The sequence below is a fragment of the Coturnix japonica genome, chromosome 1 (assembly GCF_054131305.1).
Source record: "Coturnix japonica strain WE chromosome 1, WE-NBRP24, whole genome shotgun sequence".
Classification (NCBI taxonomy): domain Eukaryota; kingdom Metazoa; phylum Chordata; class Aves; order Galliformes; family Phasianidae; genus Coturnix; species Coturnix japonica.
Window position 1 is genome coordinate 159,071,447 of NC_140663.1, and position 27,637 is coordinate 159,099,083.

Consider the following 27,637-nt stretch of genomic DNA (forward strand, 5'->3'; position numbering starts at 1 on the left):
GTTTAATTTGCTCCACATACAAACAGAGACTCTTCAAAGCTAGAGAGAGACACAGGAGAGTTAAATAGCAGGAGATTAGGAGCAAATGTTAGTATAACAATCACGGTTTATGAGAGAATTCCTGCAAAACAATACCTTTGGCAGATTCCTGTGCTGAGTCAGGCACTACTGTTACTTAAGAACTCAAAGGAATACTTATGAGTCTTTCGAAGTCAAGCCTTTCAGAATAAAACTAAAACCAACTCTTAACTCCACAATCAGAAATAAAACGGAGAGCAGTAACCATCTTTTCATCAATTCTTGTATGATACTAAACCATCTAACATCATCACATTTAGACTGTGCAGAATTCATGTCTTCCAACCCCTTGCAGTTGCCTCTTTACTTGCATGCATTAGTGCATCATTTGACAGCAAAAATCTGGACATATAGAATGTATTCAGGATAAAGACTGGATATCTGTCCCTCACATGGGACTGGTTTCTTTATGTCTGAAATTTCTGCTAAAGTTGAAACTACATACCTAAGCTTCTCACTAGGGATTCATTTCCCTGGAGTCAACTGACATGTGTCACTGCAGAAATCCCACAAGATTTACAAGGCAACATTCAGGTTTCTCTTCAGGCCTGAAAAGCACCCCAAAGTCTCCCTGCTGAGCTGTGGAAAAGCTGAAACTCACAGGTGGCCCTGCAATCGCACCAATGACCTTGACATATGTGCACAAGCATCGATGTCAGTGGTGGTCTCTCCATATTTGTGACCTTCGTATCCCTCGTGAAGGAGGAAGCAGGCAGCACTTGACAGCTCGGTGATGCCACTGCTACTTGGCTCAGAGCAAAGCACGAGGCCTGTGTTTCTCAGATGGGTTTTCATTCAGCCACCTGCTTCAGCTGGCTTTGCTGTCAGCTTTGAAGAGAAAACCTTTGTCATCCCTCAGCTGTGAATGTTATTATAATTTGGACTATCTCTGCACCCTCATCGCATGCCTGGGCAATGAGTATAAATTCTTTCTTTGTAAACAAATCCTTGCTGCCACCTCCAATATACTGCCTTCTTAGCATTGAGCTCAGTCATGAGGAACCTGATAAGCCAAGCTGGTCTCCTTCAAGTCCACAGTTTGTATTCTGCCACCTTCCTTCTTCACTTTCCTCAGGATCCTGAACTCCAACCAGTTCTTCCTTGTTAGTGAACAAAATATCCAGCTGTGCATCACCAAGCCATTATTCCTCAGACTGGATATTAGGAAAAATTTCTTCTCTAAAAGACTGATCAGGCACTGGAATCGACTGCCCAGGGAGATGGTTGAGTCACCATCCTTGGAAGTGTTCAATAAATGTGTAGATGTGGCAGTAAGGGACATGGATTAGTGGGGTTATATTGGTGGATGGTTGGACTGCATGACCTTGAGGTTGCAAATGATTTTATGCTGGCGATCCTATGATTCCCAACACCCTTGAAGAATATTTTTGACTGCTCGTGTCCCACAGAGTTTCACTTCTAGGAGAGAGCAAGAGGTTAAAATTCCCTGTGTGAACCAGTACCTGCAATTCACTGACTTTCTCAAGTTGTCTCAGAAAGATTTTGTTTTGTCATCAGGTGGCCTGTAGCAGATTCCTGTCATCACATCACCCTGAAAGTCACAGGATTGTAGGATCACAGAACAGTTTGAGTTGGAAGGGGCCCCGAAGACCTTACAGTTCCAACTCCCTGCCACAGGCAGGGACACATCCCCCTATACAATATTGCCCAGGGCCCCATCCAGCCCAGCCTGGGGTAAAGGCCTCTCTTCTGATTCTGACCCACAGACTCTCAGATACTGCCATCTACCCATCCCACGGAAGAACTCAATACTTATGAGAAGCTTCTTCACCTGGATAGCAACTTCTATTCTTCATCTTCCCTGTAAGTCCTCCCCGAAGAGCCTGTACCTACTATCTCAGAGCTCCAGCTATTAATCCCATGCCTGTTTCTGCAGATATTCAGTCCCATAAGCTCTAGTTCCTCGTGCTTGTTTTCCAGACTGCACATATTTGTATACATACATTTGAGGTGGCTGTCCCTTCATCCTGTTTTATAGTTCCTGAGGTCTCTCTTGTTCCCACTACTCTGCAACCTTTTCTCCCTACTACTAAACTGTAGCTCCTTTCACTGTCATTCCTAGTTTCAGACTGTCAGCAGGTTGATAAGACTGTTGACAGATGCCTTGCCCAGCTTTGTCATACTATTAAGTGTCCTTCCAATTAAAATATAAATAGTATAAGAACTTAAAATATCTGTCTGAAAGAGTTGCTGTGAAGTTTGAACACAATACTTAGTGTTCCTTTCTGCTGAAGCATAAACCAAAGGATTCAGATGAAAGAGATGGGATTTTCCTTCTACAGACAATTGATTCAAATCTAGTTTAGACAACGGCAGTGAATGAAAAATCACTAATTTTTCAAATTAGTTAATTTGAATTAGTTAAAACAAATAATTCAGCTATCTACCTCTGTGAAATTATTCTGCAGACCAAATCTATCACTGAAACAATAGCAACAAGAACGTCACTGCTGATGTGTTAAAGCAGAGGAGAGGATGCAAAAGTTAGATTGGCCTGGAGCATGAACTAGACAGACAGGCAGGGAAGAGGGGAAACTTAAGGAAGTAAATATGTTTCACCAGCTCAACAGATCTAAGATCAAGAATCTGCCAAAATCACCAACTGCTCCTACCCGTGTATCCATGTCTGGCAACTACAACATTTTAGGCAGTTCATCTGTCAAGATATTAATTCTGTGGGGAGATACAGATGCAGAATAGGGGTGGGAGCAAAGGGTACAGGGACAAGAAGCTGGGGTGGGACTGATCCTTCCAGTCAAAGCTTCTGCAAATCCACATTGCTGCGGTGGACTCAATCCCCACAGGAAATCAGTCTTTAGGGCTACCAAGTCCTTTGCATGAGTGTACTTACTGATGGCTTACAAAGCTCAAGAATGAATACAATAAATAATACTGCACAAGCACAACCAGTCGCATCTCTGGAGATGCACAGACTTTTTCATACTAGTCACACTGGAAATACATGGAAGAATGTCTGCCATACTAATGAGTGCATCAGAAGTGATCAAAGTGCATATAGGAAACATTATTTCAGCTTTTGCTGGTGAAAATATCCTTGACTACTTAACAACAGATATTTTTTGTGTGGTTTATACACCTAAGGTAACCTGTACATTATCATTTCCTTTCATATACCACTGCTTTTTCTTTGGAAAAACCAAAGAAATGTTAGTTCTTTCCATGGTGCTTTGAGTAGTAGCTGTACTGGAGAAAAAAAACCAAACTCTTGTTAATTTGATAAACCAAGACTACTGCAACATCAGATATCACAGCCTGACCACTCAAAGTGGATACCAATATTATAACAGTTGTCTTTTTTTACAACAGATGAAATGATTTGAACGTAATGGCACATCTACCAGTACTTAGTTGATGTAGTTTATGCTCAGTCTCCAGACTACGTTTAGAGAAAAGGACTGAAGATTAGCCACAAAAATTCATGTTCTAAGGCAGTACTCAAACTATTTATAGATGCTTATGACAATAATTCAAACTTCTCAAAGACAAGCAATCTCATTCTGTAAATAAACTGCATTTTGCAATAGGGCATTTCTGATTCTTGCATCTTTTTCTCCTCCTAATATGGTAGAAACAATTCTGGAAGGTCCTGAAGAGAACAACCATCATCAAAATAAACCAAAGTACTTTTTTAAAGATTTCTCATGTCCCCAGAGTCATAAAACTTCCACGTTTCCTTATTTCTGGGAGGAACAAAGTCAGAACACAAGTTCTAAAATGGGAAACACCCAGAACACAAACAGTCCACTGTTTTAAAACCTCTTCCTACAGCCCAATGGAACAGAGGATCTGATCTGAAGATAACTACAAACTTGCACTGGGATACAACAGTGGCCACCTTTAGGCAGTTCATGCTGATAAGTGCAGACTACTTGCACTGAAGAACATATTAGTCACCCTAATTCTAGGCTTGATGCAGACAGCGATCAAATGTCCACTTTCCAAGCCTGAGTCAAGGCCTGAGCAGACCAAGCCTTCATCCTAGGGCTACCTAATACTGAAGGCCATAGATGTGGCCAGTCTTCTCCAGGTGTACTGGCATTGACACCTCAGCAGGTCCAAGCATGGTCCTATCCCAGGCTCAGTATCCCCACCAGAACCAGCCTGTTGCCCAACTCACTGCGGCCACACATCCTACTTGGCTTGGGCTATGTCCCAAGCAGCAAGTCACCCACCAGCAAAAGGCAAGAGGTAATCCCATCCCTGTCGGATGAGCTTTGTCTGTATAAAGGATGAATTTTACTGCTGAGTGTATGACATTATTTTAATGAAAGGTTAAGTGTCCTTCTTTAATTCCTGCTCTGACACAGTAGAAAAATTGCTTCAGAAGGTCAACAGCATATGGCTGACCTTTTGGCAGCCAACAAGCCCTGGGGAGGCCCACTGGTTCTCAGAAACTTTCTCTCACACCTTAGCCCTTCTGTCAAAACAACTTGTGTGGATGGTAGCCCCATGTTCACCTTGGTGCACCAGCAGTAAGTCCAGCGGGCACAGGTCCTCCAGGAATACTCTGGAATGCTAATGTGTTTAAGCTCTGCAAGCAACAGCTTAAGCAGATGCCTATGTGGTCCCAGGATGAAGCTGTCTCTGATGTTACCAAGTGGCTTTTGACAGCCACTGTTACAGGGACCAGTCACATGGGGGTAGAGAGAGATGGAGGTACAGGAGAAGGATGGAGCAATGGGCTGAGTACATCACCAAAATACAGAGTGTCATTGTAGGGGGATTTCAGTTCATTAGTGTGGCTACTGAGGAAGAAGATACGGAAGCATAGACCTTAAGTCCTAGTACTGAAAAAAGCCTTAACCAGAATCTCAATTACATATAAGGGCCCTGTAAAAATAAATAAATAAATAAATAAATAACATTCAAAAGTGAGTAATTCCAAACCACTGAGAAATAAGTGTTGTCATCCTTCCATCCTACAAGAAGCTGCAAATAATATTCAAATGCTCACTATGCAAAACGTGCCCCCTCATCTCATTATATGAGTCACCTTTAAACCTATCTCTAATAACTAGAAGACAACGCAGTGCAGCTTCTACCAGCCCCCATTGCAGCTGACCTGTGGGAGCACAAGCAAGCCATCCAGATCTTGAGTCTTGCTTTCTTCCAAGAGGAAATATAAACATAACTGCAGATATATCTACAAACTGAACAAAACAGAATTTACTACTGATTTCCCTCCACTTTATTCTGATGTCACTGCAGCTTATTGTAGCTTTATTTTAAAGCACTTCCATTTCTAAGAAAATCTCAAACCACAAAAGGTACCACCTAAAACAAAATGCTGAACATTTTCCATCCAGAGAATCCTTACTCTGATTGCATCTCCTCTGCATTACAGGAATAGCTTTCAGACCTGCATGGAGTGCACTGTATCTTATTGACATGTATAGAGCAAAAGTCCGTTCTGAGAGCTGCACAAGGAGACTGTGAGGTCTCCGTTTGGTGGGATGATTCAAAGGCCCGACTATGACTCTGCTTTTTTGCTGCCTAGGGAAAGCAGGGCATGCTCAATGAGAGCATACTATGGACTGTACCATCCTGATGAGAAGAGCTAACAGTTACCTCAAATGACCTGACTCCAATGCACATCAGTTAACTGGTGCCTTAGCTGCTTGCTGAACAGCATGATAAACAAAGAATCATCCCAGATGAACATCTCTACATAAGTTGTACGGCACTAACTGGAAATCCTGCCCAGAATTACAAGAATGCTGCTTTTCATAAGACCTTAGACAGGAAAATCACAGCAACTGCCAACCATGTATACGTGCTTTACGGTATGGAATGAGCAACAGGTGCAGCTGGCAATCTATGTCCCTGCTCCATGTTAAGTTAAAACACAAAGAAATGGAAATGACCGGTTACAGCTAGATTATAAAGCACAGGAAGGATAAATACTATTTGCAGCTACTGTTTTAAGGTGCCAATTCACAAAACCATGTACGGATAGGATCTTTTACTACTGTTACCATTTGAGAAAGACATATACTTAACCACCTGTGCCTTTTTTTTCCTTTTGAACAGTACATTAGACCTCTTCTGATTAGGTAAATGTCCCAGCATAATTTATAGCTTGCTCCTGCTCCTGGGTATGCAGACACAGCACCTATTCTCTGAATAACATGTCCCTGTGCAGGCATGTGCAGGCTTTGCAGCCGTTCTCCAAGCAAGGGAAGTGTTTTCCTCTGCTCCACCCAGCACATAACAGAGCTGAAGAAAGCCTTAGGTCTTTTGAACTCCCTGATGGCTCCTTATCAAACTGTTTGTTTTTCAGCTAGAAAGGATATGTACAGATTTATGAACACAGCCTTCCAGTCTGAAAGGAAAGAAAAAAAAAGAATTGGCAACAAGTCAATCTGGATTAATTTATTCTATTTTCTCTTACTGTTTATTCAAATACAGCAGAAAGCATGTTTCTCAGCTACAAGTGTGTCAGAAACACCAGTTATTCATACAGCACCTCCATTTCTCTAAACCTATTTCACTTCAGGAGTTCTCATTTCAGACTAGAAACATCTCTGATATTTTGGAATACTTTCAACATCAACACAGTGGAGAAAAATGAAAGATTAAAATGTTATCCTGCCCTTCATAATGGAGCAATTTTATATTATGTGCTGGTTTTACTCAAAGTTACAGCAATAGATTACAAAAACAGTGGCAGAACTGATCAGAACTGATTTGATTTCTGCATCATGAAAGTGATTTGTTTTTCTTCGGTCATAAGCTGGGACCAGCTTGTTACAACGTGCTGTCACAACACGCGCTGATGTTTTTGTTTGTTGAATAACATTAGACCAAAGAGGAGACTAAGTCACAAAATTCCCTTCCAGCCCTTGTGATGCTGACTTGAATGAATATGAACAAAATAGGGCAGATAAGCAATGCTGCTTAGGTAATAGCATTATTCCCTAGTGGCTTCCTACTTGAGGCAGAAAAACAGATTCAAACAAGCACTACAGTGTTACTGAGGTTACAAATGACCTGGAAAAACAGAGTTCCTATGGATATCACTTAATGAAGACAAGCCCAGCATGTCACTTATCCACTGGTTATTTCTATTTCATTGCCAGTATCTGGATACATGCCTTGCATGAAGCATGTCTTGCCATTCTGTTCATACCACAGCATTTTAATGTAACAGCCTATAACGCAGAAGTTATTATATTATAAATAATGATCAGAACCTTACTGCATACGTAACCAGGTTGGATTTTTCCAGAGACATCTTCTTCTACCTTTGCAAAACAGTTAATTATAGAGATCTAGTACTGTTAATGCAAGCTCAGATGGAAAAGGAATATGCTGCTCATGTATTTTGAACAGTGGATTTCTGATAGTCACCCCGTGGCCTTACATAACCGGAATGTATTTGCATGCACTAAATGCTATTCAGAAATCTTCCTATGTTTCTCAAATTAGAAGAGTGACTGATTTAGACAGCAACAGACATCAGGAACAGCGCTACTGAAAAGACCAAGGAAGACCAAAATGGCATTTGTTTACATCCTGCAGAACCCAGTTTGGATGAGGTAAACAGATGGATCCTTTCTGCATGGAAATATTGCATAAGATTCTGAAATTAAGCACAGAGGGTGAGAAGCGCAGCTGTAAGTAGCTGATGTTTTACTTTGCATCACATTAATCTAATGACTTTCAGACCTGAAGCACAACCATCATATTTTTGTCCTGGGTGCACAATTAATAAATCCCAACTTCTGAGCAACGCCACACCCTCATGATTAAGCAGCATTTCCCAAAATATTTAGATAAAGGCCAAACAAATCAAATAAACACATAGGCAGGAAATGCTGTGTGGAATGCACTCCTGCAATGTACTGTCAGAGACAGCCAGAAAGCAGCCTAACTTCAGAATTCAATCAAGCAAAATCAAGCATAATCTCATTACGGTCTTTGCAGTTAATGAAACCTACTGAAATCTGACACTCTGATTTTCAGAGCTGGCAAAAGCAAGATTATATGATTTACACGAGACAAACATACAGTAATGCAAAGATTTCAGCTTTCAGGTTATCCCAGCTATTTAGCAAGCAATGCGTAATATGAAAAGATTACTCTTCCGCTACTCACTATTGCTCCAGGATTTCAGTAAATATTTGATACTGATTTCAAAGAAGCCTGAATCCTGCTGGCTAGCCATGTCTGCTGCATACAAAGAGGCTTCTCTAATTCTGAGCAGCTGAAGTGGCAGGTACTGTGTATGTAGCTGTGACTGTCACCAGTCAGTGATGTAAACGAGGGGTCACAGGAGGAAATGAAGTCTCCGCAGATCCACTTCTTCCGTTCATGGTAGGTAAGCTCATTAAAAAAAAAAAAAAAAAAAAAAAAAAGCAGCTCAACAACAACAACAAAAACACACCACGAGGTTCCGTCCTTTGCTCTTCCTTCGGGGCTCGTACTTAATTGATCAGCGGAGGGTTTTAATCCCCCCCACGCCCTGAATGTGGATTTTTCAGGTATCGCGCTGATCCAGCGGGCAGCTCCGCTCCGGCCGCTCACGGCAGCAGCGCAGCGCTCGTTCCATAAGCGCAGCGGGAGCCTCCTGGGAAGGTGCGCTCTGCCGGGCTGAAGCTCTCTCCCATCGGCGCGGGGTGGGCTCGGAGCCCCTGGGCACACGCCTGCCGGGCTGCTGCTCGGTAGGCAAACAAGAAGCCGTACCGAACCTCCTCTGCGCGATCTGCTCAGCTGCTCCCCTTCCGCCCGCCCGCCCGAGCCGTACAGCACCGCATCACGCTGCGGTAAAGCGGCGCTGCGCCCATCCATCTCATGGCAGTGACGTCTCAAAAACGGGGCTCGCCGCCAGCCCAGTTGCACAAGAGAAACACTTACAGAGCACAGGGACAGCTTAGGCTGGTTCTGTTTTTCTCTCCCAGCGACACAGAAACGCGCTGTCATTTTTTCATGACTTTTTTTTTTTTTTTTTCCCCCCCTTAAACAAAAGACGGGAGACAGCGAGCTGAATTCCCGGAGACAAACAAGACTGACAGCTCCCTGCCTGAGACACAGAACGTTCACAGAATCACAGAACGGCCCGGGCTGGAAGGGACCTCAATGACTGTGAATCTTCAACCCCCCCCACCACAGGCAGGGCCACCAACCGCCCCATTCAATACTAGACCAGGCTGCCCAGGGCCCCATCCAACCTGGCCTTGAACACCTACAACGGGGCATCCACAGCCTCACTGGGCAGCCTATGGCAGCACCTCACCACTCTCGTGATCAATGTCATTTTCTTTTAAAGGAAGGAGGGCAAAGTGAATTCATTGAAGGAAATGAGGAAGAGGTGATATTCATTGCTCGTTAACCACTGTGCATCGTCTACAAAGTATTTCATTGCCAGCTACGCTTTCCTCACTGTTAAGGCTTTATTTTGAATAATCGCAGCACATCGCTCTGCACATCTTAATAAAGAAAAACAAGAAGCGGCTGTTTCCCAAATACGTTTTGTTTCTTCTAATCTTGGTCCCATCCCTCCAGATGTTGTTTTCTGGGAATAACAGCACTTCTCTCACTTCACGGTGTACATTTCCTGCAGCATCTCATAATTACAGTCACTGAGCCAAACTGTACTGTGTTTGCTGCTGATTCTTCAAAAAAGCTTTGCCAGCGATTATATTTGCAGATTATTTTTAGTTTCAGTATGCAGAATATTTAATCTTTGGGTTGAAAGCTGAGGCACACAAGGGTCACCGAGTCCAAACTCCTGCGGTTCGCACTGAAAACACGCTCGATGCCTTTTGTAAACACACCGCAGATGGAGATAAGGTTCTGTGCCCTCAGAGAAGGAAGGCTGCTGTGGAAACTCTAAACCTTCTTTCAGTTCCTAAGCTGAGTTCAGTCGAAGCCAGTTGACACCCTTTCTTGAAGGTGTGTAATCAGAAATGTTTGGAGTACACAGGAGGGACCTCAACAGCTACTGAAGAGATCTGATCAGCCTTCCCCACATCCTAAACATCACCTCCTTTCTCTCACTCTGGGCCCACAGTTTCTTTTTCTAAGAGCCCTGTCTGTTTCCCCTGTCCTGGTAATGCCAGTGGTATGCCACCACATTTTAACCAGCACACTCCAAGCTTTCACAGAATCATAGAATTTCCCAGGTTGGAAAAGACCTTGAAGATCATCAAGTCCAACCGCAGCCTAACTATAATACCCTAACTCTAACAACCCTGAGCACCACATCCATTTCACCATGAACATTAAACTTAATGGCAAATACAGTCGGTCCCGAGAGCTGATGACTTCCCACCATCCCACTGATTCAGTTTTCAGCAGACAGCACCAGTCAGGTTTGGAAGCCCTCATCCCATCTTGCAAATCTGTATCCATACCCGTGTTCAAGGATTTAGATAAGAACCATTGTAGTGCTGCATCAAATGCTTATCTAAAAACCACCGATAGGTTAATTTTATCACATCCTTTTGCTGAAAATAAAGATATGAGTTTAATTTGCAAATGTTGCTCTTTCCTAAATCCATATTGCATTTCATCCAATTTTCAGTCAAATCTGCCACCTTAATTATAATCTCTCACCATGTTTTGTTATAAAGCTTTAAGTGTGGCTGGAGACGAGCAGCCCTTCTGCTGGTACGGATCATTTTTTCCTCACAAATTCTGCAGTTTCTCTCTTTTCTGTCTCTTGACAGATTCTCCATAAAAAGGTACTGACCAGCAACTTCACATGCTCGCCCCTTTATTATTACTAGTTATGCTGTTCTCTTATAATGTGAATTAAAGATTTTGAGTTGTTTTTACCTCATAATTGATACATCTGTTGGTGTTAAGCCTCCTATTTTTGTTTCCCTAGTTAAGGCCTGGCTCCTATTGAACCTAAAGGCAAGGCATTCACTTTGTTAGCAGTCATATCTCATTTCTCTCTTTCTCTCATCCTCACTGAATACAGTTTGCCTTTTCAAACTGCAGGCCTGTCCTGAATCATCTCGTAAGCACATGGTTTAATTATAATCCTGTCCTTCATCCTTCTTGGTCTTCACCAGTCAGTGAATCTAATCGGTACAATCTCTTCTTGGATTTACAGCTGTTTGGTGTAGAAGTACCTGGGCTGTTCCATCCAAGGATAACTGGGTTTGACTGCTGTAAGTGGAATTTGTGTCTGGGATGTCAGGGCATCACCCAACACCTGTTGGCATTTGCTCCATTAACATTAAACAGGACAAATAAATTCTGCCTTCTGTTTTGGAGTGGCAGCACTCCTCCGTAGCACCTTTTCACCACCTTTCTTAGAACTGAATTTGAGACAAATTCCACTTCACATATAAAAATCTCCTTTTAACATCCTATCACAGCACTGACATACAGCACAGAATCTCACTGCTTTCACTGTACAGGATTCTTTCTGAGTAACACTTTGTCTTTCTGTGCATTTCCACTCACAACACACTGTTGTACTGAAACAGTTAAAAAGTCTGTGGATTTCAAGAAGTATATTTAAGAAAAATGCCACCATTCTTACACTGTGCATTTCTCTGTCCTTGTCTGTAAGAGTTCATACAACACACATCTTTTCACATAAAGCCTCCTGGTCTCACAATGGTTGTAACCAGAGGTCCAGACTAAATAACTGCTTTTGGTTCACCAAGCAATGCTTGCAACTCATCAGTCTGATGAGCTACGGGAGGAGAAACTGCCCCCGAGAGCCCCCAGATAAAACCATGGCTGGAAACCATTTTGGAAACACTTCAAACCAGGTAGAACACAGAGATGGCAGAAACAGCAGCTCAGAACTCGTTCCAGGAAGACTGACAAAACTCAGAAGTTTTGAAGTTATACAGCTTCTGCTTTAATTCTTGTTGGCTTTATGATATTCAGAGTTTAATTATGTATTTCATATCTGAAAGATAGACTGGCATAAGCACTCAAAGCCTGTCAGCATAATAAGCTCTCTGATGATGGATATCACAGCGCAAGGTATTTACAAATACACGGAGTTGATTTATGATATTGTTACATGGGAGTTTATGATATGTTAATGACAATGTAATTGTTTTTGCACCTAAAAAGCAAATCAAAGATCCAAAATGTAGGAGTCTTTATAGGTCTGCCATGATGAAGCACCTGCTGGTTACCATGACATCAGAAACTGTGTTTCAATTCAAAACATTTGCAGGTAACTCAAACTGCACTTGTGAGATGCTGTCACATTCTGCTCTCCTGCCTTCCAAGACCAGAGGTAGCACATATCCAGGAGCTGCAGGTACCTGGATTGCCTCCTTCTGTGGCTGAACAATGCAAGTGCTCTTTCCAGGCTTCAGCTTTGGAGAAAACAAGCTGGGAGAAGTCGTTTTCCACCAGAGTCAGGTGTATTTGTGTGACCAGAGCACCACATGAACAGTGACCTTTGTTGCAAAACATCTGAGAAATGATAGACCTCCATGACTTTTACTCAAACAATGACAAATACCAACAGAAATACATTGAGCTGGAGGTGCTCACAACCTCTCTCTTCAGGCATCCAATGTAGACGCCCCTGCTGGGAAGTGAGTTCCTTCAGCATGATTCAAGAATTCCCAAGAGTTCTGGTACAGAGTGCAATTACTTTCCAAAACAGCCTGTTCTTCTTTGCTGTCTGTAGATGCGAATCTACTTTGGTAATTCAGGCACTTTATTTAGATGCTCAATATTTGGTGGCATAGGTACCCATTTTGTTCACATTTCTTAGTGACTGCTATTTATAACAGTAACACAGGCAGTTCAGTCCTCTTTGTTCTGAGCAATGCTTGCAAGAATCCCTAAAAAAGCATATGAAAATAATGATTATAGCACAGAGCTTGCACAATTGTTCAGAGCTCCTTTTGGTTTGCTATGAAAAGACTTGATGGGTTTTGGCAGTCTGAACAATCTGAGGCTAAATGCAAAGAGGAGCTAAAGCCTCAAAGGAGTGACAGTAACAACGTATAAACTGGGCTTAGATTTTGTACCTATGCTCTCTTTCCTAGAACTCACAGACTCATTTTCTTCTAGTAGCACAAATCACTAAGTAGAACACTGTGTTCCTTATTTGCTGCTAACAGAATTAGTCTGGAGTTATATAGCAGGTGATTATGTATTTCATCTCTAAGGACACTGGTTCAAATCCCATCAATAAAACACAGTGACTGTATGTGTAAGTGCACAGAGACCTGTAAACAGCACAAAGTGAGCGGAGCTGGTCTCTTCTCACTGGTGATAGGCGACAGGAAGGGAAATGGCCTCAAGTTGCACCAGGGAAAGTTTAGGTTGGATATTGGGAAACACTTCTTTACAGAAAGGGTTGTTAAGCACTGGAATAGGCTGCCCAGGAGGTGGTTGAGTCACCATCCCTGGATGTGTTTAAAACCCGTTTGGATGTGGTGCTCAGGGACATGATTTAGCAGAGGGCTGTTAGTTAGGGTAGTGTGGTTGGGTTGTGGTTGGACTCAATTATCTTGAAGGTCTTTTCCAACCTGAGCAATTCTATGATTCTACGACCCTATGATTCAGTCCACAGTTCCACCAAAGCCTCGCCTACACTGCGATTCTGCAAGATATGGAGCACTTCAGTCCTAATCAAGCAACAGACACCTTTTTGCTTGCTGATTTACATCTATGCATCTGATTTCCACAATAACAACTTGGGTTTACATAAGGTGGAGCTTGTATAATAGTTGGGTTGGCTGGAGGTTTTTCCCAGAGCAATTAGGAAGGGTGGCTGCACATCAGTGTCTCTGTGGCTTTGATATGGTCAAGTTCTTTCGGGCAAAACATCTCAGGCCTACAGAGAATGGTTCCCAGACAAATGTGACTGCCCAGCAGAGCACACAAAGCAGATCAGTCCAGAAAGGATCTATTATGTTATCATATCCTGGGATATGCTGCACTGCAGTCATTATTTCACATTCCCTTCTTTAACAAACAGCTTGGAACCTCTTCAGAAAAGAGTGTGGTGGCATTCAGATGGACACTGGTCTTGGTGAGATAACATTTGGGTATCTAATTATAGGTATCTAGTGCCATTTTAGCTACCCTAAAGTATGTGCACTATTCACTGACATAGGCAGCTAGGACACAAGACCTACGTTAGGTCCTCGGCTTTCTGAAACTGCAATTGGAGGGTCTCTGCTAGAAACACATGTTTAAGTACCTGATTTGCTTCCACTGATTTCAGGAGGAGGGGGGAAAAAAAGCAGCACAAAGACAGCAGCATGTCTTTGTAGTATTTGTGAAGTGATAAGCCCATGTGCCAGCAAGTAATAAGAAAAGAGTATTTTTACATTGAATCAGAAAATGACCACGGTATGCAGATGTACTGAGGTAAGTTTTTCTCTTCATCTTGGCTTTCACTGAATTTGTGAACTTTATTCCTATGTTAAAATATTTAGAAGACTTTCTGTTTTCCTCACTATAACTTATATAACACAATACAATTCACGCTGAACATTAAAAAAGCAGTTTGTACACATACTTTGCTAGTGTCCTCTGTTAAAATGAAAACAAAAATCATTATCCACATCAGTTGAACTCTAAAGGTCCACAATGTCAAAATTTAATGTAAAATAAACATCTGAGGGTTGACATAAGAAGCACAGATTGACTAGAAAGCACAGCAGAAAATAACATCTCACTAGCAAACCTGATTTAACACAACAAGCTCTAAGTGAACCGATTGAAATCCTCCTCACTTTTATGTACCAATAGTTTTTTGCCGCACCATTTTGTTTTGCCTTCGGTTTGCAACTGACTGTTAAGATATTGCCACCTAGTGATGGAAAGCAAAACAAGCAGCAGCAGATCGGTAAATAACAGTGCATGGGGAATACAGATTTACATTGCAAACTGCGTCGAAACTGAAGATAAAAGCATGTCTGTATTTCTGGGAAAAGGTTCTCAGGCAGTTTGCATACAATCACAGATAACTGTGCAGCCTGATCTGGTGGGCAGCAAGAAATCCTGCTGCAAGGGTCAGAATGCAGCCTGCATCTCTCAGCAGAGGATGGATCAGTGGGCAAGAAGCACAGTCTGAGCAGCACTCTCTTCCTATTCTTCACCTTCCAGTTTACATCCAGGCACGATTCCTGAACAAGCCAGTTGCTGTCGTGAGAATTCTCTAAACAAATGCCCTTCCCAGCACCGTTGCATATCCTTATCTGTATTTTACATAAAATTACACAACATAATCCCCAAATGTCCCAGCCTGACATATCTTTGCTGAATTTCTTGAAAACAGGAAATTTCCAAACCACTGACAGAGCCTCTAATTTGATGTGCCTGTTTTCAGAGGTGAGATGAGTGATGGAACCATCCCCAAGCCACTCAAAGCATAATTTCCATTGGGTAATTTCTGCCTAAAAGATTTGCACTGGGTCACCCAGAGTGGCAGCTGTCACTCTTTTCCTCTCAGTATGGAATCTGAATACACAGTGCGTAGACCCGGCTCCAAAATACTCACACCAAGGGTCGCACTCAGGACTTCCCCCACATATCTTCTAGGATGTGGATACATCTCTCACACCACCAGCACAGCAAGCCCTGTGAGAGGGCAGATAAGTACAGCCAGGAAGGGGAAGGGTTGGAACTCATTGATCACCAGATACTGTTATTGTTGTGGAGTCTCCAGGGATGGGTAACAATGACTGCATGCCATTATTGCTGAGATCATAAGAGTTCTCAGCTTCTCCTCTTTTTTCCCTGTCCTAGTGCTGCCCACATTCCCTTAGGTTTAGACCCAGATGCCTCCTCCCATCCCAGGGCCCTGGTCCTGGACACCCCAGTCTGTCCCCTTGCTCCCCACAGAGGCAGGAGGCAGCAGCTGGGATCCAAAAGCATCCCACAACCAAGGCAGCCCTGGTCCAAATGAAACCACATCACCCTTCTGTTTTCTTGCTTTTTTCTCTTTGCAGAAGGAAATGTCCAAGCCTCTTTTTCTGCAAGCTCTAAATGCAGGTATAACAGGGATGGTGTTTCCATTGATTACCTAATTAGAAGCAGGAATTTTCAGGGTGGCAGTTCCCATTTGCTCTCAAAGACCAGTCTGCTGAGATAATTTAGGCACTACTTGCAATGTGACTTCTAACACAAACATTTTCCTGAACCACAAATACATTTACAGATACTTCTTTCTCTTTCTTCCACCACGGTGGTTCCTGAAGCTCTCTCTGACTCAACACGAGATGCTGCTGCGATAAGCAACTTGCTTACCTGTTCTTTTTTTAAACTTTCCTTTCCGTTCTCTAGTTTTGTAGTTAATTATTAACACTTCTTCCTTTCTGACTGACCTAATTGGACACTCACACCTCTATGTTTTCCTTACTGTGTATAAGGATACCCTCCTCCTTACGTCCCCTGGCTCCATAAGCAACACCAACCTTAGAAACTGATTTCTTACCTGTGAAATGAGAATAAACATTTTGGAAGAGCTTCAGCCTGTTTCCATCTCTTACAGATCACAGACAGGGATCGGAGCATGCTGGGTTTGCTACCTCTTTCCCTCTGCTATCAGGTGTCAGCCTGTCAGAGGGCAGGGCCTGGGGCAGCACCAATGTTCCCTGCAGCACAAACCCCTCCACACTTCCCCCGCAAGTGTTTTATGCATAAAACATTCACTGTGAATTAACCCCAGAAATGCTCTGTCTCACAGCACTGGCAAAGGAATTGGCAGTTGAGAGAGGGAAACTGAGCTCACCCCAGGATTAGCTGGCCTTATTTCTCTCACGTGTATTCACACACACAGTCACAAACCACGTAGCACTTCTTCTGGGGAGGAATCAGCCTGGCACATCCTTGGCTCATTCTACTCAGAAATGCCAATAAAGATTTCAGGTTTAGGTTCAGGTGGCTCAGCTGAGCATTGCCTCTAGTCACATTAAGGATCCATTGGAGACTACTCCAATGTCTTTCACTTTTTCAATTTCTTTTTTTTTGTTTCATGGTAGGGTGAAATAATGTTTAAAAATATTAGGATTACCCAAGAAAGCCATGCCAAATGGTTAACCAAGTAACTACTTTTCTTCTCCTATCTGCAGTTTATAAATATGGCGAACATGGGAACATAAGCTTCTTGGCTCACCTGATACCTTTGGTAATTAGGTGTCCATCACCACACCCTTTAGAGAATACTTCTGTGTATCCAAAGGAAACACAGCCAGCTACCAGCAAAAACCTTCATAACTCCATGACTGCTTCTTTTACAGCCACTTTATAAACAACAACAGCAAGGCACTGTCAGGAGAAACGGGGCCAAACAGTTACCCAGGGAATTTTCTGTGCCTTGTGGCTGTTATCCTCTCCAGCTCCTGCTCATTACGAGCAGCTGACCCTGAGGATACAGCTTCTGCCATCACTCTCTCCTGTCACCATTCACAATTATTATTACTGTTACTATTAGAAGCGATGCCAAGAAAGCTCCTCATTTCCAAACAGTTGTTGAAGGGAAAGTTTTGAAATTCCTGTGTATGCAAATCTCCTGCCCAAGCAGCAGTGAGGCAGAATGCACAAGGGTTGTTACATAGTGCTTACACAACCACAGCCTTTGATGCAGGCTAGAGAGAGCTAAACTTCTGGTTAAAACAACACCTCTCCAGCCTTACATAAGAACACTTGCTCTGACTTGCAAAATCTTTCCTGTATGTTTTTAATGTACTGGGAAGAAAACTTTCTTTGCTATAAGCTTTGTTTCACCTTTCAAAATAACCTGTGGGTATCTTGGCTGAGTTTTTATTCCCCTCAGCACAATAAGCTCTAGCAGATTAGCACTTGTCCAAGGAATTATCTCTTGCTGTGGTGAAGGTTTTGCAACCACAACTCTTCCATCTGAATCTGGGCAATGGATTTACAGAATTGCAGCGTCCTTTGACTCACTGTGGTATCTCCACAGAGGTGAGATCAGATACACATACAGCCTTTATAACTGGATCTTTTTTGTCCTTCTCAGACTGTTCCTTCTTACTAACCTAGAAAACAATGTCTTGGTTCTCAGTGAGCTACAGGTTATGGCACAGCTCTGGCAGAAAAAAAGCAAATGACGTTCTATCTATTTAAGGAGGTAATGTCACTCAGAATTTCTCTCTTGCTAGATCTGAATGGAAACTGCAATTCCATGAATAAATAAACAACACAAAACTTAAAATCTGCTATTTATTACCTAAAAGACAAACAAACAATAAAACAAAACCCAAAAACCATTATCTCTGTCTTAATACCCAAGGAAGAAAGCATAGAAAGATGTAACACTTAAAACAGGAAGATTTCCTTGCAAAGGCAGTGGTAATTATAGCTACTTTAACTACACTTAAAATGATTAATGATATTGAGTCACTGCAGGCTCGATTTTCACAGGTATTCAGCTCCTGAAATTTCTAACAGATGCTTTGTGGATTATTAAGTGCCTGTTCTGGTTAAGGATCAAACTTCTAATGCTTCTTTGTCCTCTGTATCATTAAAGGCTTTGAAAATAAAAACAACATGTTATTAAAATAAGAATTCATCCTCTCCCATGCTTTTTTTCATTTTTTTGTTTGTTTGTTTGTTGGGTTTTTTTGTTTGTTTGTTTGTTTTTTGTTTTTTTTTTTGTGGATTGGAAGAGAATATGGGTTCCTTCCTTTTCATCTCCGGATTTGTATCTCAGCTGTGAAATGAAACTCAAGATAAATGGCATATAACTGAAAACTATCCACTAACACAAAACATTTATGAAAGCATATGAATACAATGTGCAGATCTGGAGAACAAGTTAGATTTTATACCAGTCTAAGTTTAAAAGAGGATGTCAATCCTAAAAATCCCACAGCGATCCATCTGCCCTTAAGCCTTGCATGGGGGTGCAGGGGCACAGAGCCCTGGGCCATGTTCATGGGGGAGGAATGTGAGCTCCCACGGAGCAGTGTCACTTGGTATACTCGTATACATGGTATCTGCTGTCTCATACAGGTCATCGGCACAGGGACATGGCCTGAACTCTTCCACAAATCGAGGGAGGTCATCGCTAGCTCCTGATTAATTCAGTCCTACTGAACAATGTTCTTCCACCTTGCTGGTTGATCTACTGTGCTACTCCGGCAGCTCCAGGAACAGACACTTTCCAGATCCTAATTGCAAGCAACACTAAGCAACGAGCTTAAAGGTTTATAAAGCCATGGTAGACTGTGATAATCAGTCTGATCTCCTGCATAGGTCAGGCCAGAGATTTTATTTACTTATGGTCCACTTTCAGTAAGTTCAGTTGCCAGACAAAACAGAAACATCCTTGCAGTAGTTCAGAGCTATTCTTGGTACACTGGATCCAAACTAAACCCCTTCCAAATGTTAAAATAAACTAAAGTTGACTCCATAAATAGTTATGAGATGCAAACATAATTTCTCACATATACATGTGTTTGCAATAGTGTCTAATAATTCTCAATAGCACACAATTGCATCAAAATATTTACACTAAGATATTAGTTTATGTGGACAGCAGGCTGTACGCTGTTATGGGAAAGCAACTGCTACAAACCCCTATTTGTTCCTGTGAGGTTCTGTCTGCAGATCAGAATATTAAGCTGATAGAGTCACTAAGCACTCCACGTTGCTTAGTCCATACCCAACAAAAACAAAAAGAGTTTGAAAATGGCATAAAGGGGAAAAAATAAACAAGTTTTCTTCACCAAATACATACAGGCTCTTCAAACAGAAACCACTCTTTACAGTTCTGGGGTATGGGAATATAAAAGTTTACATACTTCTAGTGAATCTTCTTACTGTGAGATAAAAATTGGTGACAAAATAGCACCCCGTAGACCTGCTTGGCCAGCAGGCAGAATCTAGCTAAAATGCAGAAGAGGGAGGTCAGCTCTGGAGAATAGAGGAGCACACCTAACCCAAAGAGCTGCTGCAATCAGTCCTGCTGTATGGCTGTTCCCATAGACACACAGGAGGCAATTTGTATTCAAAGTGAATCTGAACTAATAGAAGATGATAATGACCTTTGGGAAAAAAGAAAAGAAAAAAAAAGAACCATGAATTAAATATCTGAGATATGTCTCAGCTATCAGTATGTATGTATATACATATTTTTCCCTTTTCATGTGTTCCTCTGGGGATATGGGAAGGAACTTGCACGCAGCATTCTTTTCCTTTCAAGTTCATCTTAAAACAAATACTGAATGATCTAATGGTTGTTACAAGAAGTGTTCATGTCATACATCAGATGAATACAACGTGTGTTCAGCACTCGACTGATGCACAGAAATAGCACTGAGCATGTAAAAGAGTATTATATAATATGAACTTAAGACAGCTAAATGAACATTACTATCATTCACATTGTCAAAAGGCACAACTAATTTTAATCCCTTTTCACGACAGATTGCATGAAATCTTACTTTGTTCTTCACAAAGCAATGAAAGGCTTCAAACATACAAAATCCTCAACTCCTTGAAAAATAACTCTGGACCACATCAGAGTGACTCCTGACACCTGGGATACCTGCACAGCCAGGACAGAGGAGGGAAATAAGGATGTTAGTTAAGGCAGCTCAGAGCTCACAGTCCGTATCTTCTGCAAGTGAGGCACCTCATCATGTCACGCTGCTTGATAAGAGCTGCATGATATGATCCACAGGATTGATGGAATCCCAAAAATAACCATTTGTGTATGAAGAAGCACCTTACATTCACGGCATTCGAATTCTGTGTTAGTAAACATGACGTTTTAGTATTTAAATGAAGCAATAATGCTTCATTAAAACAAAATGAAATAAGCACTTACAAACACTACAGCTAATAATTATTTTTAAAAGATTGCAATAACTTATGTCTGAGAAGCACACAAACCCATGCTTTATTATTCTGAGATTTCAGATCCTGTCATGCTTTTTGAGAGCTCATGAATCACCAGTGTGCAGGCCAGCAACATGGTGAAAGAGTGGAAGCCGCTAACATTTTCCTTTTCTCTTCCTTTATCTTTGTGTCTTGATTTGTCTCTTGCTTGGCCATAAGGACATAGCTAAAGGTTGACTGCAGAAGTAGAATTTATTTGACTAAAAGCAGAATTTTTCAGTATAACTACCCCAAATTCAGTTACTCAGCTTTGATATCTTGTAGTCAGTATTTGGAAATAAGGGCTGATCATCCCATTTAATGCTGGGATCTACAACAGATCATATGTATTGAGCTCAAATATGACCCATTTCTCTTCAATGACCATAAAGTGAGCTTGAAGTGACTAGCTTAGGCATGGACATCTATCCAGTAGTTTTGAAAGATGTGTTTCATCCTCATCATCCAGGTCAGAAAGCACTCCTAGTTAAAACCCTATGAACAGCACTGCTGGTTTCTCATCAGTTTGCTCTTCTGTTGTGGCCAACAAGCTGTAAGAAGTAAAAGCTAGGAGAGAAGAAAACCATTTTTTACTGGCCTCAGCTGGAAGCCCGACCTAATATTCTCAGTTCCAGTGTTTAATGATTTCGTGTTTAATGATTTAGTGGCCTATACCTAAAACTGGGATTATTGCAAAATTAATAAAATATAAATAATGACAAAACTTCTCTTTTTCTCCAAGATGACAAATCTAATGAAGGAAATGCACCTACTCCCATTGCAAGTATCTGGAACTAATGAAAACAAAGGAGATGGAAAAGGAAAAGTGCCTACCCCTCCTGCAACAACAGCCATGGGCTACAGGTAGCACACAGTGAAGTTCGATGAGGACCTGTAGGATTGCTTTGATGCCTTTATAATTTATCTTTCACAAAAAGCAAAAAGAAATAATATTTTTATGATGACATCAAGTAGGGAAGACTCAACAAAAAGAAAAATCAGGAAACTCCACAACTATAATAGTTCTGGATGTGCAAGACAACCAGTACAATTCTCAGTAACGTAGAGTGGGTTATGAGCCAAAGTACTTGTAGAAGTAATAAGATTAAACTGTGCTAAGGTCATATCAACTTGATTTTTCCTTTTTTTTTGAGCTTCCTGAAATGCCTATTAAACAGTACTAGCCTCAGCACTGACCTCTGGGGCACACTGCTAGTGACTGACCTCCAGCTCCAACCACAGCCCTTTCAACCCAGCAGCAGTTTTCAACCCACCCCAATGCCCTTTTATCCAATTTGCACTTCATTCATTTATATATGAAACTGTTACAGAAAATACTGTCAAAAGCATTTCTAAAGTGAAGGAAAACAATATGGCCTCCTCTCCCATCATTCAAGCCAGCAGAAGGTTGTTGAGTTCAAAGTATCAAAAACTGCCTCTGTGCAGCCTGTTCTAGCTCCTCACCACGTTCTCTGTAAAGAACTTTTCCCTGGCATACAATCTAAAACTTCCTGCTTTGAGCTTAAAACCATTCCTGCCTGTCCCATCACTGTCTACCTTTGCAAAAAGTTGTTTGTCTTCCTGTTTATAGTCCCCTTTTAAATACTGAAAGGATGCAATGAGGCCTCCTTGCAGCCACCTCTTCTCCAGGCTGAACAAGCCCAGCTCCCTCAGCCTGTCTTTCTAGAGGAAGTGCTCCAGCCCTCTGATCACCTTCATGGCCCTCCTCTGGACCCTCTCCAACAGCTCCATATCTTTCCTGTGCTGGGGACCCCAGACCTGGACACAGCAATCCAGATGGGTCTTCACAAGGTTAAAGACCCTGTCCCTGTCCCTGCTGGCTGCCCCTCTTCTGACAGAAGCCATAATTTCACTGGCTTTCCTTCTGAGCTGCAAGCACGCACTGCTGACTCATGTTCAGCTTTTCATTCACTAGAACCTCAGGTCTTCTATGCAGAGTGAAGCTGGTCAAGCATGATTATTTCTTCATATAAGCAAGCCGACTGCTCCCAGTCTTCTATGTTTGGAAATTGGTTTCTTTGCTCCATCATCTCAGTTGAAGAGGGTGACTAGCTTGTAGTTTCCTGAATCCTCTTTCTTGCTCACCTTGATGCCATGAGTCACCTCTGCTTTCTTCCAGTCCCCAGTATCCTCTCCCATTGCACAAGAGCTTTCAAAGACCAGTACAACTGGCCAACAGTGATGGTGTCCAGCTTCCTCAGCACTTCTGGTTGCTTCCTGTCAGGTCCCATCAACTCATGTGTGTCAAGTTTGTTTACAACATTTCCTAACTCGTAACCCTTCTATCAAGAGGTAAATCTACCTTGCTGCAGGCTTTGGGACTGGGATTCCTGAAGGCTAGTCTTATCTGCAACAACTGAGGCAAAGAAGGTATTGAGTACTTTTGTCTATTCCATCTCTATTGCAACAGTTCTTCCTGCTGTTGAGTGAAGATTACACACTCAGTCAGACCTCTTCCAGGGCAGGCTTTCAAGTGGGAAGAATCGAAATTATGCAGACCTCTTTATCAAGTATAAATTAAGATTCTGGGGAAGAATTAAATTTTCTTAACCCTGAAAGCCCATGTAAAAGGCAAATTGAGAAACTACTCTCAGTTAAGAGTCAGATAACATTTAGTATGACAAATCTGAACTCGAATAGCACATTATCAGCCTCTATAAAAAGGACTGTTCTTTTTAGAGATCCAGAATGGATTCAGAATTGGACATACAGTGACATTTGCAAGTATAATTTTTTCATCCTCAACCATTAGGCAGAAAATTTTAATTTATTTCAGACCCAATAGCTGAATGTTGTAAATTTCATTTGTGTTCTGGTATTCTGCTCTTCTTTTATTACCCTTCTCCTACACTTGGATCTATGTGTTAACAGTGAAACCTCTTCTGCAGATAAGAGTTTTTAATTTGTTGCAGGGCTACAGCATCTACTGGAAGGATAACATTCAAATAATATTCTATACCGGAATCAATAATTGTCTATGAAAGTCTAAACAAGTTCTCTTGGAAGCACTCAAAGGTGACCAATTGAACAAACTGGTACTGAGTGTTAATGACCTTACAGTCAATAACATGTCACTCTGACCAGACTGATGATGCAGTTGTGCCAGACCATGGAGGATACACTTGCCACTATTAATACCTGTGGTTGTTCTCTGGCCACAAGGACAGACTGTATGAAAAAGCCTACATGCAAACAAGAAAACATATTTTAAGAAATAGTATCAATATCCAATTCTCGATTCCCTGACTAATGACGAATTCTGAAATGTGTCTAAGAATTGTCAGGGGAGACTGAAGGTTGGTCCAGACAGAATGGTGATGAAATGGAGCAGCTTTGCTAGTGAGATATTTCCCTGGCTTGAATATGAGGAATGGGAGAGAAGAAACAGGCTGGACTGACTAGTTTATAGAGATTCTAAACTAAGTAAAAAATATGGGACAACTGAGGTTACCGTAAGGAAAATGGCACTTGTTGCCCTGCCCTCCTCTTACCAGTAGAAGGACTAAACATAATCATTAAAAACTGTTTTACCAGTTCATCATTTACATTACAAGTTACCCCCAGAGGAAGTTTATGTTAGGAAAAGTAGGTAATTTACAGGAAAGGGAGTACAGGGATACATAGTAAAGTATTCTGCAACTCCAGCTTATTATCATTATGGACAGCAAAATTTCAGCAGCAGGAATTCTAAAGACACAGATCAAAATCCCACAGAAAGTCACAGCAGTACACTCGGTGCTAAAACAAACAAACAAAACAAAAATCCTCATGCAGCCAGAGCCTTGGAAAAGCAGCCACAAGGTTATATCACATTATCTATCACATATCACATATTATCTATAGAAACTGTTCAGTGGAAACAGTAATGGCTTCCCATATTGGACAGGGAAAATTTTTACTTTAAGATATATGTATTTTTTAAGTGCAACTTAAGTAAATGATAAAAAGCATGAACAGCTCTTTGTTGGGGGTCTTCAGTATCATAGGATCATAAAAGCATAGAACCGCTCAGGTTGGAAAAGACCTTCAAGATCATCAAGTCCAACTACAGCCCAACCATGGTACCCTAACCAACAAACCTCCACTAAATCATGTCCCTGAGCACCACATCCAAATGGTTTTTAAACACATCCAGGGATGGTGACTCAACCACCTCCCTGGGCAGCCTATTCCAGTGCTTAACAGCCCTTTCTGTAAAGAAGTGTTTCCCAATATCCAACCTAAACTTACCCTAGTGCAACTTGAGGCCATTTCCCCTTGTCCAGTCAGATGCAGTAGTGCATCCACTTCTAACTTCATTGCAACATTATGCCGAAGTTAGGTATTACTGTATCCCAGGCAAAAAGAATTCAAATTGATTTCACCCTGTCAAGTGCCGTGCAACTTCAACATCCCAGAGAACCCAAACAGCTCAAAATAACATGAATAAACCAAGAATCATGGAACTACTCACTAATCCCCAAAATCCAAGTGTATCAAAGAATGTCTTGAACTCCTAAGTGAAGTTCCTCATTTAAGATCCAGTTTCCAATTTCATAGAGTTCACATTCCAAATTAAAATCTCCTGATTCCTAGAAAGGAAGACATTTAACATGGGGGATAAGAGATTAAAAGGAATATTTAAATATTAGTGCCAACAAGCCCTCATGCAATTACTGCACATGAAATGTAGTTAGGGCTATTGCCGTTCCACGAATAGAGTGACTGTGCTCTTGTATGTTCTCATATTAGCTTTCTATTTTAAATTCCAGTATGTTTTATATTAACACACTCTGTTGGAGATGTAACCTGTGTGAGTATTAATTCACCACTCCTTCAAAATTATATATCCATATAAAAGGAGGAACCTGATATGTTTCTTAGATGGAAAGCATTCAGTGCACGTTTTAAGATGTCTTTCTACCCATGTAATCATTATCTTCTAGATAGCACACAGCAGACAGATAAAGGGTCAAACAGGTAAGCCATGTTACTAAACTACATTCTTTTTCACATTCTGTTTCTAAGGCAGCACATGAAGAAGCCTGTGTTGAAATCAGGAAGCAACTGCTTTTATTATCTCACAAGATCCTTCAGCACAGTGAGGTCTATAAACCCTTGGAAACAGTATGATTTGCAAGGTGTTACTGTGCATACAGTGGGATTTCTTCACTCAACCACTAAACTCTGCTTTAAAGCAAGGCTTTAAGATCTACAGCAGCAGACAGTGGCAATATAGCAAAATCTAAACCTAGGAGGCAATGCAACAGTTGTTTGTTTTGCTTTGCATTAAGGAAGAAAACAAAAATCCACATCACAGCAGAAACAACCTTACCTAAACTAACCTCACCTTTTCCCCTACCTTCACCTCATCTTCACCCTCAAGTTGTGCTCCAGTGGAAACAGAAAGTTTCCTGTATGTCCCAAACATAAATGAAAGGTCAGACTGTATCTTCACTGCCTACCTACAAAGCATCAGGAAATCCATCTTCACAGTCCATAAAATACCAGTGAACGCAAGAAGAAAACAAGTTTGACAACACGCACACATTGCATCAGACTTTTCTAAATGCACAACCCCGACTTGTCCTCTGAATCATCAACCCATCCTTTCTGAAGAAAACATTCAAGAACTAAGATGTTGACAAATGTATTAAGTAACATACAGAGGAATACACAAGTGAGCATAAAAAATCAGAATGCCAAGAAAAAAGCTAGAAGTTATCAATGTTTTAACTGCTATTAACAAAAAAAGTGGTCACTCACCCAGATCAATGGAAGGCAAGCACTCATTCAGCAGTACACCAATTTGTTAACATAGTGGATTATCTTAATTGAAGACTCCAAAAACTACAGCAGCATACAGAACTAATGCCAGTATCCAATATAAGCAACAAATAAGGATTACATCTCCCCCTTCCCCATTTTCAAATATTAAGGAAAAAACAAGCCTCTATTTTTTTTATTTTGAAGTGAGAAAGGGAAGTAAAGAACTTTGAGACAAATCATTCTTGCCTTCCCTTCTGCTATCAATAGATGATAACTGGAAATGCAACACCAACATAAACCCTTTTATCGAGCTTTAATGTCCAGAGTGGCACTAGAGGTACCGTAAGTGAACAGAAATTATTCCATGCAGATTTACAAGTATATGCTGTTTCCATGCAGTACAACTTATTCTGGAAGGAGGAAGAATACTCAAACCTTCAGCAAATTAAAATACTGAACATACATCATCATAACTTTGAATGAAAATACAAATTGTACCCATGATTTTAAGCATCCTTATTTGAAGTAATTAGAATTTGACAAGTCTTTTCCAATTAACAAATCCAATCAAAAATCATATGTAATGGCTGCTTTATTCCCATGTCTTATGAGAAATATTTATTCCTACCATTGCTGAACAAATTTTAAACATCGTTTTCTTTCTTTCTTTGTTTTCAGTATTTTAATTAAGATACAAATACAGTTTCAGGTCAACTTACTTATTTTAGAAAGTGACTTTGCTAGACTGTATGCTGGTCTGAACTCCAGAAATGCTTTGATAGAGTGCCTCAAGACTTCTAATTGCGACAATATTTTCACTGGAAAAAAAAAGCAGCGAATTTGTTACAAAATACTAGCTATTCTATTGTAAAAATTAGAGGCCACATTCTTACTTGAAGTAGCTAGATAAAGTCCTGTTAACCACTGACCTTCATTAACGTAAACTCACAACACA

General features: G+C 41.2%; 1 protein-coding gene across 7 annotated transcripts in view; it reads right to left on the reverse strand.

The window, feature by feature from the left end:
• FRY (FRY microtubule binding protein) overlaps positions 1-27,637 on the reverse strand; it is a 223,574-nt gene that overhangs the window by 137,026 nt on the left and 58,911 nt on the right. For 2 of the 7 annotated variants that reach the window (XM_085536269.1, XM_085536271.1), the window contains one exon: positions 27,402-27,500. The exons of 2 other annotated variants lie outside the window; for them this stretch is intronic. Coding sequence is in view for 3 of the 5 variants with exons in the window: in XM_085536271.1 (XP_085392397.1) it covers positions 27,402-27,500 (99 nt within the window). In the remaining 2 variants the exon portion in view is untranslated. Of the gene's footprint in view, positions 1-8,217; positions 8,474-8,506; positions 8,788-27,401; positions 27,501-27,637 lie in introns of those variants that run through there. 3 more of the 7 variants (XM_015852021.3, XM_085536266.1, XM_085536270.1) reach the window with 2 other exon arrangements.